Source organism: Brienomyrus brachyistius, chromosome 3 (genome assembly GCF_023856365.1).
Source record: "Brienomyrus brachyistius isolate T26 chromosome 3, BBRACH_0.4, whole genome shotgun sequence".
Classification (NCBI taxonomy): domain Eukaryota; kingdom Metazoa; phylum Chordata; class Actinopteri; order Osteoglossiformes; family Mormyridae; genus Brienomyrus; species Brienomyrus brachyistius.
In genome coordinates this window covers 25,629,758-25,646,905 of record NC_064535.1, presented here as the reverse complement: position 1 = coordinate 25,646,905, position 17,148 = coordinate 25,629,758, and the positions used below count along the sequence as shown (strand labels likewise).

General features: G+C 46.1%; 1 protein-coding gene across 1 annotated transcript; it reads right to left on the bottom strand.

Annotated features, from left to right (window-relative positions):
- Positions 1-3,323: 3,323 nt before the first annotated feature.
- LOC125739521 (protein FAM180A-like) lies at positions 3,324-16,532 on the bottom strand. The gene is made up of 3 exons (XM_049009718.1): positions 16,362-16,532; positions 7,802-7,899; positions 3,324-4,086 (listed from the first exon to the last, which is right to left on the bottom strand). The coding sequence occupies exons 1-3, from the start codon at positions 16,438-16,440 to the stop codon at positions 3,754-3,756; spliced, it is 510 nt and encodes a 169-aa protein (XP_048865675.1). The 5' UTR covers positions 16,441-16,532; the 3' UTR covers positions 3,324-3,753.
- Positions 16,533-17,148: the final 616 nt, after the last annotated feature.

Genomic DNA, 17,148 nt, shown 5'->3' with positions numbered 1-17,148 from the left:
CACGCTGGGGGTGGGAGAGCTCTCAGCCAAGTGACTTAAGAGGAAACAGCGTTCGGTGAAGCTTCAAAGGGCCGTACGAGTCATCCAACATGCGCGCCAACCCAACTGCGCCAAACGTCCCATGTCGTGCATGGTGACCGCACACAACAGAGTAAGATGTATTTTTCTGCTTGAGAGGAACACCTGAGGTACAGGCTGACCCAAAGTGTCCTGTTAATCCCATCAACATACACGCCAAATGTACAAACAGTTCATATTAGAACAATATCGTGTGTGTTTGGTTACACTGATAAAGATTCAAGGAGCCAGGAAGACCAGCAGACTTGACCCTGACCTTGTGACCCTGACTGATTCGGGTGGGTATTGGATTACCTGAAAGTTGTCTTCTGTTACGGCCATTTTGGACACCTGCCCCAATTGGCACATGTTCATTTTCAAAGCAGGGCGGTCTGGATGCCAAGCCCAACATGTGGGAGAGAACAGATGGAGGATCTTGGTGTTGACCTCTCTGAGACGACTGCAGCTTTGCCGGCTCCTTCGTCTCCCTGACCAAAGATCAGCCCCTGACCAGCAGGCACTTTGCCAGAATTTACCACCTGACCTCCTGCGGTGATTACAGAGGGAGACTGCTCCTGTTCACAAAATTCAATTTCCACACCCAAAACTAATGATATTACCAAAATCAATTGTTGTACTTTTTAGGTAAAGGGCATAAAAAAGGCTCAGCGGGATTCCACATATACTTACAGTTCGTTCAGCCAAGATGAAAACGGCAAAAAAAACAAACATTTTTTTTTTCACACTAAACACAAGGGGACTGGTACCAGTCGGTCACTACTGTCAGCAGGTATTAATTGAAAAACGTATGTTAAGATGGAGAGTGAACATTTTGAAATGCCTGCCTCATTAAAAATTGTACATCTGGATCTATGCCCCATACGTTAAGTTTTCATCTCCAGCCTACAAATATGCAAAACCTGATTATCGTTAATGTTTTCTCAAAGCCATTTAATGCTCCTGCTAGCCTATATTTCCTCAATATATTTTAAAGATCAGAACCATACCAATGTTCTGCTGCACAGTGACGCTTTTAAAAGAGACATAGTTTTATTTCAGACGCAAACCCTGAACTGTTTCAACTCAGAAAAGCCTAGATCGTGCCAAGGCGCTTCTAAGTGCCGACCAAAAATGGGAAGAAGGTCCGCAAACATGCCGGGTGCGATTAGCAGGCGATCCCTCCGTCCAGTCCGAACGCAGCACACATCTAACGGGCAATCGGGGGCTCAGCTGGGTCGGAATCGAATTGTTGCTGGAGGGCAGCTCTGGGACAGCGCTTCCGTTCATCTGAGACCAATAATCGCCCTCCGGTTAAAGGGGGACGGAATCGGGAGCAGAGAGCGGAAAAACCTGAATTCCAACACATTAAAGGAATCGAGGGTCTTGACAGAAAGTCCCCCCGGGTTTAGATGACTGGCAGCTCTGCCTCATTCCTTTTTAAACTCCACGATAGCAGTCAGGCAGCCTTCAGGCAGCATCTCATGAAAGACGTTTAAAAGGACTAAAGTGCAAAATGGTCAGATTAGTATAATTCCCCCAACCTTAAGTCTGCTTCGGCGTTGACATGCTGGCTAATCAGACGGTGACTTGTAAAAAGAAACGATACCCTGCACTTAAACTGTTGGCTGCAGTGCATGCTGAAGTCTAAAGTACATGCAGAATCCTTCGCGTTACTGGAAAACGGAGCAATTAAAGGATCGTTATACGACACTGCCACCTAGTGTCTGCAATGAAAAGGAAAAAGATTCATTATTTGCCACGAGTACAAGTGCAGTTTCTTTGGTTTCCCCATAGTATTGGCGGCCATAGTGATTTCATGTTGCAGTTTCTTCACTTTCTGAGACTGTCTGATCCACAGCAAACTGATTTCACGTTAAAACCCCGTAATTTAACTACGTGGCTACGCGCCTGACTACAAGATATAGACTAAATAAATTCTAAATTCTAACTCCGGCAAGCCTCAACCCCAAAGCCCAATATGTCACGAGAAAACAGTATAAAAACAATGATATTTCATTGCCTTTCTCGTTAATTTAGAGATTTTACAGACATAAAAGAAAAAAGCGGATTTGGGGGGGGGGGGGGGGTGCTGTGATCATTGTAGGAGGGGCTAGAGCACTCCCAAGCTGTCCCAAGCATGCACTGTCTGTACCCACCTGACTCTCCATGTGACACACAGTTTTTGGGCAAAGCACAGGGTCAGCCAGCGTGCAGCACCCCTGCAGCTGTGGGAGTTAAGGGCTTTGCTCAAAGGTCCGACAGTGATATGATTACTCTATTGGCTATGGGATTTGAACCGATGACCTTCCAAGCATGTGCACAGATTCCAGACCTGCTGCGGTACACAGCACCGTCAAAACAGAACCCTGACTCAGCTTGGCAATGAAAATCGGGCCGTATCCTACACTAATATTAAAGTTCTGTGCATTCCTCATTGGTTCAGAAAGCAGCAGTATAATATAAAATGTCTTAAACTTTACCATATGTGGATCAAGAGGGCATAACGAACAGAATACAGTAGTGTTTTCCAAACGTTTTCATGACGAATTTTCTCTTTCCGAGATATTGTGCCTAAGATCTGTTAAAACCAGTTAACAAGAAAAGGACCATAATCAATAAATAAACATGAATACAATTTTTAACCATATAACAAATCATATTACTTTAAGTTTTACTCCTTTGACAATGCACTGCGATCGAGTGAATTTTAGGAAATTTTTGCTGATGATTTATTAACAATCAACGCTAATACAATTTTCAGGCTTTCACCCACCATAAGGGAAACGGACTGTCAGGTTTGCCTATTGTGTTAAGCTATCGTGTATCGTAATTTCCAGTTATCCAGCCCCAATTGTCTTCATTGTATACTTCAGTTTTTCCCTTTAAACATAAGGGTTTAGGCTCTGGGGGGGGGAGTTGAGCATTTCTTGCGTGGTGTAGGTGTTGTAGTGGTTTTTGTTGTCAAAGTTATAGTAGTAATCGTTGTTGTTATGTTGTCCTTGCTGGTGGCAGTGTCCCTATCTTACTCGCAACCTCTGTTGGTATACCTTATCCTGACCAATAAAGCCCTTGGACTCGCACTTACATCCTGGTCTCCCGCCACCCGCGCCTGCACCTCTTGTGATTGCGGCTATGACATCAGCCGTGTTTCTCCTCCTGATGCCCCGACTTGTATGGGGATAAATGTTGGTCTGCAAAAAGAATAATAGTATAATGACAAGCATGTGCTTTTTCTGCTTTTAATCACAAACAGGCAAGGCAGCCAACACAGTCACGCATTTATTTCGACAGCAGAGAACAGGAGCCGATTTAATGGCTACAGGATGGAACGATAATGCAAAGTCACATGAAAAACCAGCTGTCAGACTTCCTCCCAAAAGACTAATAGGCATTTCAGGCTTCGGTCATGGATTCACTCATATAAGATGCATATCAGTACGTATAATGCTTACATAACATCGCAATCAACAGACCAATATTTACCTCTAATGCGAATCTATAGTGCTGTAAAAACAGTAATCGATTGTTTTAATTCTCTGCAAAAACTATAAAATAACGGATTTCATAAAAAAATATTTTGTTTTCCCCTCCCATACATGAAAGGGTAAACACCGAATATATATTATGCACAAGACAACGAGGTGTTAGGGGAACTGCAATGAGCGCAACGTTCAGTGGCGATCTCTGATGGTTTGGTTATGGAGTCCTGGGGGTCAGATCTTGCTTTACAGCTCTGTACAGGCTGACGAAGGAGTCCACCCAGGCTTCTCTCTGGTGGCCCGTGGTGTTGGCCATCCTACTGGCCGTGTACACCATGGTCAGCACGGTGCGCTCAAAGTCCTCCCTGCGCAAGGGCGCCTGGCGCCGGGACAGGTGAGCGCCCAGGCGGCGGATGTCTGTCAGCCTCTGGGGCAGGACGTCCTCATAGATCAGCCCCAGCTTCTGGGTCTGCCGCATGGAGGCCAACTCCTCATCGGGTACGTAGAAGGAGCCGCTCTCCTCCAGGACTGGCAGCCAGGCCAGCAGAATCTGCGGGAAACCGAGCGGGGGTAAGCAGACTGACCGTGGAGGGGGTGGGGGCAGGTCAAGATTATTATCCTGAACGAAAAGCTCAGCTAAAACTATAAGAAATTTTATTTGTTTTACAAAAAATTTTAAGACACAAAACAAAATAAACTACTACTAACAGAACAGAATAGAATAGAATGCAGAGAATTTTATTGTCATTGCACAGGTGTACAATGATATTTAGTGTGTTATTGTGAATGGTACAGACCATTGGCATTGCCACCATTAAATCTGATTCATAAGTGTGTGCCCCCCCCCCCCCCCCCACATTCAAAATGCTTCTGACGCCACTGGTGCAAACAGAATCTTCAAGCAGATTCAACACATACAAATGCTCTGCAGACTGAGCTACACGGAAGCATTAATGTAAACCAACAAATGATTAATTGTCTCTATAGGTATACGTGTATGCAAGGTGGAAGTATATAAATAGTAAATGTTGGAGAAGTTCCAAAAAACAAACAAAAAAAAATATTTATTTTGTTTCCAATACGAACTCAAATAAAATAAAATAAAAAGCCAAATACTTTCCATTACTATTTTAAAATACCTTTAACTAAAGTAATGAGTTGCTCATTTTTCCTCCGTGATGGAAATCACTCAAAGAAATGTAATCCAGTATACTGCCTTTGGCTGACCATTATAACCAGAAGTAGTGCCTATTTTAGATAAGCCACATAAAATAGATCTGCAACTTTCAATCTATCCCCAGAAATAAAACTACTTAAACTGAAGCTAAAATATATTAAACTAATTAGAAATATGTCTTTAATATAAAAAACGAATAAAACGACACTGAAAACTAACAATCCGAAATTGGATTTCAGTAGAAAATGGAAAACAAAATAAAAATATATAAAAAATATGTTGTTGTGACTTCCAAGTGCTGAGTAATTACAATGAACTCCTTTGTACAGATTCCGCACGCCTGGTCAGCACTGGCGCGACGTGCCCTCAGCCGCGAGACGTGCTCTCAGCCGCGAGACACACCTTTCGGCTCCGTGTCCTCTCTGCAATGCGGCTGCATTCATTATCCGGCCGGACCACACGGCGCCTACGCATCACTCACTACATGCGCTACAGAGAAAAATCTGCACATTGGATGAGGGAAGTAATTAGCAAAACAAAAAGTCCAACTGCAAGAACCGAGAAGAGCTATTAATTATCTATCCATCTACACACATACACAAACACATACTAGAAGGGGCCACATTTGTTGATAAGCTCCAGATTTTTCCTCTGAAGGCAAGACTGAAATGGTTAGTAAAATCCTAGGACTTTGCTTGCAGATACGTTTCCACGAATACAGTTTTATAGGACAAAGCTAATTCTGGTCTGACGTGTTGTTTATATACTGCAGCACTCACATCCCATAAGGAAAGTGACTGGTTTATATTACCGGTGGGCTCTGCTGAATGCCACCTGCTTTGTGGAAAGTAGCCCAATCAGTTAAAAAGCCAGGTGATGCTGTTTTCTATCCAAATGATGAGTATAATTAATCACTGGGACCCACAGACGCAGAGTAAACATCTGACCACTAGGGGGCGAATATTACAAGCACTTCCAGATCCCTTCAAAACTAAAAAATCCTCTTCAAATAGCTGGACCGAAGCTTGATATGGCTTTAAGCGTGCTGACTTACAAGCACAGATGGACAGATTTGGAATATTTGACACTATAATTTTTAAATATATCTTTCTTTCCTTTGAATGGCAAGAATTTCTTGCATGGTGAATGGAAAACTGGGCATATGCAGATTTAGTTATGCATGTTTTTAACAAAACAATGCTGCTTTGTGCCCATTGTTTTCCAAGGTCAAAGCATCACACGCTATTAATGTCCGGAAAGTCGTAGGCTGAAAATGCGTGTCCCCAGACCTGCCGAAATCACTGTACACTTCAGAAATGCATGTGTTCAAGCTTGTCAACGAGGAAAGTGGGTCCTACTGCAAGATTTACGGAAAATGGGGAGACGCTGCAGGATCAACGCCGAGAGGAGGGAAGACACACAGCTCTTGCATTGCCTGGGGCCGCATTGTTTGAGGTACCTTCCAGGTTTTCTCTAGTCCTGCCTCTTTAAACTCCTGTCCCATCCTTCTTGGGGACTGCAGGCTGCAAGGCAGACCTCTTACACAATCACTCAGGAGTTAGGTTTCTGGCAGAGGCGAATAATGAAGAATGACATGTCCCAGTCCAGGACAATCCTGTGGTGGCTTGTAACCTCCAGACCTTCATAAGCTTTTGGTTTGTTCTGAGTCTACTCGTACTTTTCCAAATCCTCTGGTTTGCGTGACGGATTAGAGGTTCAGTGGGTGCTGGAGCTCATGCGATTGGTCAGAGAATCCAAGTATCTGAGGTCAGTTTCTGGACAAACGAGGCTGTGCTCTGGCCCGTTTTTCAAAATGGCACCTTGGAGTTTTGCCTATGGATGTGAATTTTGTTAAATTTGAAAAGAAAAGAAAACCAACAACAACATTGCCCAGGATACAGCTGCTCTCCCAGAATGTTAAGAAAACCTCCATCTTAACCAGCTTTTCTTTCTAACACAGAGCTGCGCAGATTCTTATGTATAATTTAATTAAACACAAAACACTTAGCACCATGTTACGTAAATCATTAATGGAACAGGGGAACGGCAAAGTATTGGAAGTTTAATATAGAAGCAGCCGTCTCTGTTGAATTACACTGTGCTTAACAGACCTTTAGGTAGTCCTTTGAGTCCCTGACAATAACATGCCTGGGAAGGCAAACAAGTAAGCGCTGCCCCCATGGGGCAAACGCTCGACACGAGCCCCATTGTTTACCACGTGACAGCTTCGGTGCTCCAACCCTCAGAACAAAATCAACTATTAATGACACCTCGGCATAGCTCAGGAGTTACAGAGTACAATCTGCATCAGAGAATAAAACCCTAACTCCCTCACAATGATTTTATATCGCTGGATGTAAAGTTACTTGTTGGATATCTGGACCGAAGTTCTTCATAAAGCGTTTCAGAGTCTGTTAACCCGACTATCTGCTATTATAATTTAGATGGTAATAAATATGTTAGTGTACAGTAATTGCTACTAATATTCGCCAACAAATAACCGAGCATTTTCTGTTTTGTTTGTTTCCACCCCATTTTATTTGACGCGGCTTAGATCCCAAGAGTTAGTTGATCTTGCCACTGTGGTTGTTGTTACCGGGTCACTGTCCATGTGTTTATGTTCAATGTATTTCTTGTTGTCGTCTGTGACTCACGAATCATATTGTTCTGCACTTCGGTCAACTTCGGTTGTTTTAAATGTGCTTTATAAATAAAGTTGAACTTGAACGATAAATAATTATTAAGCAGTGTTTGGGATTGCTGGTTTATATAAGAAGAAAACCGGTGGATATTTTTTGGCATGTCTTCCTGACCTTTGACCTTGATCTTTTTAGTATTCAGTAAAGGTGGATCTTTAGATGTAGATACAGATTTGGCTAAGAGCGGGCATCTCACTCATGGTACAAAGACAGCTGTAAATGTCAGGTCCTGCCCATCAACAGCTGTTTTTCAAATGGCATAATCTGGATCTATCTGCATTGACAGTCTGCTAAAGTCGGGGCCGGTTTATTCGAGCTAAATGGCACGTATACAGATTTCCCAGGAACGTTTGAAGTCTCCTGAAGCAGCGGGGACAATGCGATCTCACCTCGAAGAGCAGGTTGACGTCTTCTACCGAGTTATGGAAGATGGGGTTGACCATCTCCGCCAGTCCCCTCTTCACTCGAGACGCCGACGGAAACAGCGCTATGGGACAGAGAGACAGACAGACAGAAAAGACCGTTAATCTATTCAAATTCGATTCCGTATTATCGGATTTTCGGAATCCTTGGTGACATGTGTCCTAGTGAGCCCTAGCTTTCTTTCACATATTACAAAGGCCTGACACAAAACCAGTACATGTACCAGAGAGGGCTGTGTGTCCGATTGCCGCGGAGGGGCGGAGTCAGCCGGGTAGAGCTTGGACATACATCAACAGCTGTAGCTCCAGCCTCAGAGGCAGATTTGACCTCTTCTGGAATTATGGGTAATATTATCAGCGGAGGACAGGAAGTGTGTGAATTAGGTCCTTGCTCTGTTTTGAATGTAAACTGATCATTGTCAATTTTAGCTAGAAGCATGCTGCTTGGCTCCGTGTGCCTCAGACATGCGTCAGGATGGCGGACCAGGGATGATCCGGCCATGCTCTGTGGACACCAGAGGATCCCCAAAACATCAGTGGCGTTTCAGAGAAGATGTAAGCCCAGATTTTTCATGGGATTGGAGCTACCCCAAGACATTTGACACGGTACCAATATGAATTGAATAAAATGAGCTGGAGAGCATCATCTGGTAAACAACTAAGCAGAAACAACAATCTCAAAGTTTCCTGGCTCAGCGACCGTGCCATCAAACATGGGAGCAGGCGAATATCGTCTGAGAGGCTCCAAACATTCGGATAAAGTGGCAGGTAGCCGGCGGAGCAGAGCCAACGTTGCGCTTAGCCGGAAGATTCTGGAGAGAGCCTCCTGACTCTTCTACTATCTTAAAAGAGCAAGATGAAGCCTTCCCTTGTTTCATTGCACATTAAACAGCTCAGCACAGCACTCTGCTAGCGCTAACTACCCGACCTCCATGAGTGGAAGTCACTAATTACCAGACAACTTCAGGCCAAATGAAACAAAAGCACAGAGACTTAATTATCTCCCTTGCCGAGACTCAGGATATAACGGACAAACGGACCCCCCCATTCCCTGCCACACCGTCATCGCTAAGCCTTCCTTTCAGGAAGCTACTACATCAGTGAGAGGATGTCTGGGGGGGGGGTGTTCAGGAGTTAAGCCTGCGGGAAACTGGAAAAATCATGTATTTTGATTCCTATAAATTTGTCACTATTTGTTTATTAACCACACAAATGCACACACACACACACACACACACACACACACACACACACACACACGCACATGTAGGGTATACCTATCCTTATGGGGCCCGCTCATTCACTTCTATGGGAAAAATGCTAACGCTAACTCTGACAACCTTAACCCCCACCCTGCCCTAACCATAACCATAAGTAACCAAGCAAAATACAAGAGTTTTTGCATTTTTAGTTTTTTCATAGCAGTCACTGATTTTAATAGAGAAAAAAAACGGATATTTATCACGTTATGGGGACATTGTGTCCCCATAAGGATAGGTATACCCGCTCTCTCTCTCTCACACACACACACACACACTCAAAGGTTTGTATCTTTGTGGGGACTCTCCATTCATTTCTATGGGGAAAGCTCTAATCTCAACATGATGACTTCAAACCCTACCCAGCCCTATCCTTAACCATAAGCAACCAAACAAAATATGACATTTATAGGTCTTTGAAAGTAAGGAAGTTTCAGGTTTTTCCACCTTTGGGGATGTTTTGAACTGGCCCAACCTACAGCTGCCCCCCAGCTTTGGGTAAATGAGATCTGACTACATCTGTGACAAACCTTGACACAAAGTCACACTGCATGTGGACACAATATGTCGTGACACTACAGTACGAGGTCATTTTTCCGTGACTTTACTACTCACATGTGTGTTCGTCGTGCTCCACACTCTGTGACCTTGGACATGGACTGACAGGTTGCACCATCAGGTCTCAGCAAAGGCAGAGCTTTCTGGAAAAACATTGGCGATGGGTCCTTGGCTGTGAAGCTTAAGGATCTTCGCTTCCTTTGGGTAGGAATCTACCAATATGGCCTAAGCTAACGACGAAGACCAGAATGAAAAACCAAATAATCCCAAGCGAAAGCATTCATCGTCTGGCTGAATTGTTCTTCCACCCGATTGGCCCGCGGACGAATCTGCCCCCCAATGGGATGTAAATGCAGATTAGAGGTGGGTCAGGAGACAGCGGCACCGGCATCTACCCCCAAGCCGGCCTTCCAATAGCAGCATCGGCAGGGAGTCTCCGCACCCTGGAGTCAAGTAAGCCGCATGGCGCCAAAGCAGCCATCCAGAGAACAAGGTAATCACGGAGCCCGGGGCCTATTCCTGGGAAGAGGCAGGCTGACGGTATGGGGCGGGGGGGTGGGCTCCGGGCGCCAGTCGCAGCACAGTAAACACCGGATCCTTTTGCCTTACCAAAGAAAAATTTCTCCGGAAAACTTAAACCGTGTACACAGACATAACATTATTTTCTCTTTTATTGCCGTTCATTGTAGGAGATCTAAATAAAGCAGCTAAGAGCTCATATTTTGGGACGGTTTAATGGATTCCTGAACAGCTAGCATTCTGGTCTTTGAACTCCATGAGTTATTAAAAGCCCCTTCCTCCAGCTGAAAATTACGGCATCTGAGAGATGGGAAACCGCAGAGGAGCACGGGGGCCTGCGGGTGGCAGGAGAGCGCAGGCTGACTCACCAGAGGTGCGGCCCGTTTGAGAGACGCTCCCCTTTCGCTTTTCTGCTACAGGGAGGAGGCTCAGTCTCTCTGGCCGGAACGTAGCTTGGAGATTAAAGGAACAGAAGCATGAGACGTTATTCACCTCTGTGGGGAAATTGTCTTTTTGCCTCCCCCTTCAGACTGGGTCACAACGCAGGGATAACCAGTGTGCAGTGGCCCTGTTGCTGGGGGTTAAGGACCTCACTCAGGGGCCCAAAGGTGGCATCCGTCTGCTGGCCACGGGATTCAAACCAGCAACCTTCTGATCACACGCACAGCTGCACACTGACAGCCTGTGTGTTCTTATCCCATAAGGTGAACCATTCGAATTTCCGAGAACATACAGTAATGCCGCGGTCTTCACTACCTTCATCTTGTCACTGTAGGGAAACTGCAGCCATAATGCAATGCTGCATCCTCAAGGCTCAGGGAGTCGGAGCTCCTTCTATCTCTGTTCTAACATTCTTTCTGTATTTTGTCGGCTTCCTCTGGCCCCCCCCGGGATCCAAAACGCAGAGCTGCAGAAGTAAGGGGACCCACCCTTATGGATATCATTTGTGCATGAAATAGTATTTAGAATGGGACACAGCATTCTATTCTACAATGTGGGATCAAAAACATAAACTACGGGACGATCTCGTAAAGTGCGGGACGGGTGGCCAGACACCTGAGTGAACCTGTAACGTATGTGTAGTTGTGTGAGTGTGCTATGATGGACTGGCGTGCTCTGGCCCTAAGCCACCACAATCATCAGCACGTGAACGGTTACTCCATATAAGTGGGAGATAGACGGACTGCACGCGTGTCATTGCAAATAAATGCATAATAATTACTATATTAATAATAAACGCAATAATAAATGCAATAATTACTGGCCGGCTGTGTCTGGCTTCCACTCTCTCCGCAGTATTGATGACGATCAGACCAGTCGTTTCATAAGTCACAGCATTGGCTGAGGTTTTATTTTTCCAGACCGTTCTCTCTGGAATAATGACGCGTTTTGTGTCAGCGGTGTCCATTTCAGCGCCAGGCGCATGAGAAACGCCGGCTCCTGGTTGGTATTCACGGCTCAGCAGAAGTTGGGTTTTAGGGACTGAAGACTGGAAAGTGGCAGCACACATATCAATGAGCTGGGAGGCAATTAACAGACAAATCAAACTATAATATCATTCAAATCCCAGCCTGTGGGACCAGCAGCAGGGGAGGGGGGGGGGGGCTTAAGTTAGTGGGGTGGGCCTCTGGATGTACCACCGTGAATAACTTGCTTGGTGCCATCAGTCACTCGGTTGTGACGCCATGAAATTGAACAGCTAATATTCAGTTCGAGTTCACTCGTTCACTCTCCCGTACGTCAGATTAAAGGCAGTTTTTGACGGCAGTAGCAAAATCATTAAAAAAAGATCACGGCACATCGGATTTAACACGTCTGTCCTTTGGATGAAGCGTGTTGCAGGATAAACAGTCAACAGATCCGTCATCCCTTTAACACGCCGCCTTGCAGAAACAGGGCTCCAGCATTCCCTCTGGGGACAAGGTGACACTGGGGGGGGGGGGGGGGGGTGCAAAATATTAGAAATGTTTTTGGAAAACAACATTTGGATGGATGACTGATTTCATTAACTTACAATAACATTTCCTCTTCAAAAAGATGAGGCGATCCTCTGATGTGCGTGTACTCCTGATCTCCTGCATGCTTCAGATCACTGGCTCACAATGGCTGCCAAACAATAACCAGCTCCCCCCCCCCCCCCACCCACCCAGGATACAATGGCACGTTCCACATTAAGCAGAAGTACAAAGAGACCCATGGCGGATCTTTCTGTTCATTGGATGTAAACAACCGATTTTTAATCTCAGACTCTGCGCCGAAATCTGTCATTGCCTCATTTAAGCTGAGGTGACGTTTCGGTACGGGCCCAGTGTTTGCAGTGAGGTACAAACTCTGACATATCCAATACCACCAATTACACTGAGGTAAAAAACCCAACCATGTTGCCCCAGTGTACGACAGGACATCCATCCATCCATTTTCCAAACCTCTGATCCTACTGGGTCGCGGGGGTCCGGAGCCTATCCTGGAAGCAATGGGCATGAGGCAGGGAACAACCCAGGATGGAGGGCCAGCCCATCGCAGGGCACACTCACACACCATTCACTCACACATACATACCTATGGGCAATTTAGCAACTCAAATTAGCCTCAGCATGTTTTTGGACTGTGGGGGGAAACCGGAGTACCCGGAGGAAACCCCACGACGACATGGGGAGAACATGCAAACTCCACACACATGCGACCCAGGCGGAGACTCGAACCTGGGTCCCAGAGGTGTGAGGCAACAGTGCTAACCACTGCACCACCATGCAGCCCTACAACAGGACAGAGAGTAAAAACAGACTGCAACTGGAGAGAGCGAGAGGAGGAATGATGGACAATGGCTTTTCTTTCTTTCAGAGGTAGCCGAATACATACATCAGCTGGTACAGGCCAAAATGTGGCTGCTGTTTCCAGATGCTGCTGGAGGGAAAGTTACAGTCATTCTCAGGATCCAGAAACAGCCATGTACTGTATGTTCTATCACACGCCCCTCCCACACGCCCCTCCCACACACCCCTCCCACATGCCCCTCCCACATGCCCCTCCCACACCCTGCACCCACACCACTCATCATCACGCACCTTAAGGGCGACTTTCTGTAGTTTCAAAAGCAGCTGACACACATTAGCAGAATATTTTCCTTTGTATGTGTTTTTTTTAAATCTGATTTGCATGCTGTTCCTTCACACAGAAATATATCACACGCCAAAACTTCGGAAAACCACAGACGGGGCACCGAACTCCGTCTTCCCAGAAATGACAAGCACTTCCACAGATTGAGTTCCAAGAAAAAGTCAATGAACCCCCTTAAGATTTTCAAAAAATCTGAAAGCTGCTGTTACTTCTGAGCCCAAGTCCAAATAGTAGGTAATAATAGATAGTTTTAAACCAAAGATGCAAAACGTGACACATTTAATTTCATAAACTCAAAGTAAACCTTCGACATCTGAACGTGGAATGAAAGCTTTTACATGGAGCAGTTGGTGGCGCCCCCTTGAGTTTGCTTATAGGCGTTGGTCAGGCGGCCATGTCGGTTCCTTGGTCCGCAGCTCCGTACAGAATGCTGTCAGCGTGTGTGAGATTGAGTTCTGCCATGCATGGACAGTTTGCTTTGAGTGCTGCCACAACATTTCACGAGTGGCGCCGCCTGACAGGTTGTCAGGCCCATCACAAATAGAGAATTCCTTCATTCTTGGGGGGGGGGGGGGGTTGCATTTTTTGGGAGGCTGTCGCAGCACTAGAACCCACTTCCGGTTCAGTTCTGTGTCACAGACCGATGGCCTGACACTCGTAAGGCCATTAGAACTGAATCATATAAACATTTCAGATCTGAATGATTCAGACTGATCCTTTGTGTCGACACTATAAATCTACGCATCGCATGCTGAAGATTCAATTTCCAGCACTTTTCCAAGACTGAGTTTGTGTGCTAATTAGCTGGTCCTAATTATTCTCTCCCTGTCATGCCTCCTCGCGCCCTCCCCTCTTTGTCTGGCTGTGCACCGTATTCGGAGATCCCCCGTGACCCCGAGGAAAGGGTCTGTTTGCCCCTTAAGCGCTCCCCAGGAGCCTCATGGGAAATTACACAGTAAACAAGCCGCTCCCTACCAGAGAAAAGCCACAGTTTGCAGGCCTGTTGCCGTTCGGCTATCAATTCATCACCTTAAAAGCTTCATTTAAAAAGTAAAAGATTTTTCGATGACTATGACTGAGAGCATATTAAATATATGGAGACATATTATGAAGTGAACTTGGCTCCTGACCAAGTAGCTATTGTCTCATGCTGGAACCGCATGCTGGAGCTTTTCAGTATAACGTCGATAACTCCCCATGACCCTGTACTGGATAAATGGTTGGAAGATGGATGGATGGACATATATATTAAACCACCTGTTCACACACACACACACACACACACACACACACACACACACACACGGACTCCCAGCCCGAAATTTTTATCTACATTCATTCAAAAACATACGTTAGCTATAGCCCCTGGGAGTCCACTGAGCAGAGCGTTTGCTTCCTTCGAAGGGTGCAAGGACTCGCAGATCAACACGGCTGTCAAGAGAACAAATGCGAGGCGTTCGCCATGCAGGGCTGCTCATTCCTCGCTTCGTAAAGAAAATATCTTAAACACCTGCCAGTGAATAATAGCTGTGGCACACACACAGTAAGAGTCATACAGTCCAGCACACACACACGCACACCGTACAAACGACTCGAAGCCAGCCAATGCATCAAACCTGCCCCTTGAGCACATCCCCTATTTTCCAGACGTCTCTGATAACGAGCACAAGACCTCATAGAAACACACTCTTGGGACCGACCTACTCTGGCTGCGTGGTGTATCCAGAAAAGTTACTCTCAGTAAATATTGTGCCCTAACTCACAGTAGGGACCCGGATTTCATTACGCAGCCTAACAACAGGTGTGTGGAAGCTGAGATTCTGTGCTTATATCAAATTTGTTTTCAGCCAGACATATAAACTATTTATTTCTGCAGCAAAATGAAAAATAATAAGATCCAAAAATAATAAGATCCGAGACAGATACAGGGTTGGGACTCTGGTTGGACACAGTGAAAGTTTCCTCGGAGGGATGAGCTTCGATTTTAGAATTTGGGAAATTTTAGATATTGGAAAGAAAACTTGACTTCAGAGAAAGTTCCATATTAAATAAATGAGAAGCTGAATTTGCATGTATGCATCCACTAAATAAACATCTTTATTCCAACAATTACAGGAAGGCAGCCGGTCTCCAAACCCATGGAGTGATGGTTCACATCCTAGAAAATGATATGGTTGTTGGGTCCGGTCCCCAAGTTCGTAATCTTGACCTTCACCGAACAGCAGCTCACTGCCATTCGGCGAAAACTCAAAGCAAACAAACAGTGTTGGTCCATGTTTCCCTTAAGATCCGCTGTGCATTCAGGTCACCCTGATCACACCTCTAGTGTTCTTCAGGCCTATACAAATCAGTCAGAAAACCAAACAACTCCACAAACTGGAAAAGGCTAAAGGAAACGCTGAAGCCCAGCCCAGTCCTGCATGTCACACCTGAGAATAATGACCTAGGGAAGCAGGTGATATAGCAACCCCAAAAACACTGGCTGAGGGTTAAAATGCGTCCGTGTCCTCAATCAAGGTTGAAAAAACACATAGTATATGGTGTAACACTTCAGAGCCCTTTGCATATCGTAGATCACCGTTTCCCAACCCACATTTTTGCTCCCTCCCAGACAGTCAACATTTTTGCTCCCTTCCAGCTCCCTGCCAGACAGTCCACATTTTTGCTCCCTCCCAGCTCCCTGCCAGACAGTCAGCATTTTTGCTCCCTCCCAGCTCCCTGCCAGACGGTCAACATTTTTGCTCCCTCCCAGCTCCCTGCCAGACAGTCCACATTTTTGCTCCCTCCCAGCTCCCTGCCAGACAGTCCACATTTTTGCTCCCTCCCAGCTCCCTGCCTAACCCTAACCTTAACCCTACTGGGAGCTGGACGGGAGCAAAGATTTGGACTGTCTGCAGGTTCCCGAGGACTGGACTGGGAAACACTGCCGGAGATAAATCCAAAGAAACATTAACCCAGCACAGGAAATGACAGTGCTATATTATATATTTTAAAGCAAAGCAGAGATCATGCTAGCAGTGTGTGCCGAGCCTTAGCGTGTGTGTGACCGTATGCAGGTGACAGGCATGTCTTACCTCTGCTGCGGTGACTGGCAGCCCACATGCAGAGGTGGTAGTAGCAGAAGGAGACCACAACCACCTTCCAGGACTTCATGGTGTCCCCCTGGGACCCCTGCTGCAGGAGGATGCTCCCGCAGAGTCTCCTTACTTTCCGAGACTCTGCAAAACAGTCCTGTCTGCTGAGCACAAATTCTGCTTCTTACTCCACCCCCCACCCCCCCCACCCGACTCCATGGCCCAAGCCACCGTGCAAGGGCTCCATCTGGAAGTGTTCACGGTCCCCGTGATGCTTAGCAAACGCCTCTCTGGTCAGCTGACTGGCGTCCTCACCTGCCGTCACAGCAGAGCGATTTCCCTGGCTCCCTCTGACCCCCCCCCCCCACCATGCTCCATCCCCCATCCTCCATCATGCCAGTTCCCTGGGACTCAGGGCTGCTTTCGGAGTGTCTCGTGTTCTCAGGGACCTTCCAAGGATCTCGTCAACCACAAAAAAAAACCAGCCAGCACTTTTACTTCTGAGAGCTGGCCGGGACGGTCTCAGGATGGGCACGGAAACGCTGATCGGCAGAGCTCTGTGTTCGGAATTTTTTTTCTTCTGTCAGTCAGTCCAAGAGAAACAGGCACTGGCTGTTCTAGAAGATCGTGGAAAAGCACTCAGCTGCCCGTAGAAGCAGCTTTCGTTCCCCTTTCTGTTCCTGGGCTACAGGGCGCCGGTGAGCAATTTTAACTATAAAAGCCTCCAGCAGTTCGCAACACGCTGCTGAAAATAGGTGACATTTACTCTATGGGCAGAAATCCTGCT

Coding starts and splice junctions, on each gene's coding strand:
- LOC125739521 (XM_049009718.1), bottom strand. CDS start 16,440: ATGAAGTCCTGGAAGGTGGTTGTGGTCTCCTTCTGCTACTACCACCTC. Junction 7,900..16,361: donor TGCCAGTCACCGCAGCAGAG/GTAAGACATGCC, acceptor TCTGTCCCATAG/CGCTGTTTCCGTCGGCGTCT. Junction 4,087..7,801: donor ACGTCAACCTGCTCTTCGAG/GTGAGATCGCAT, acceptor GGTTTCCCGCAG/ATTCTGCTGGCCTGGCTGCC.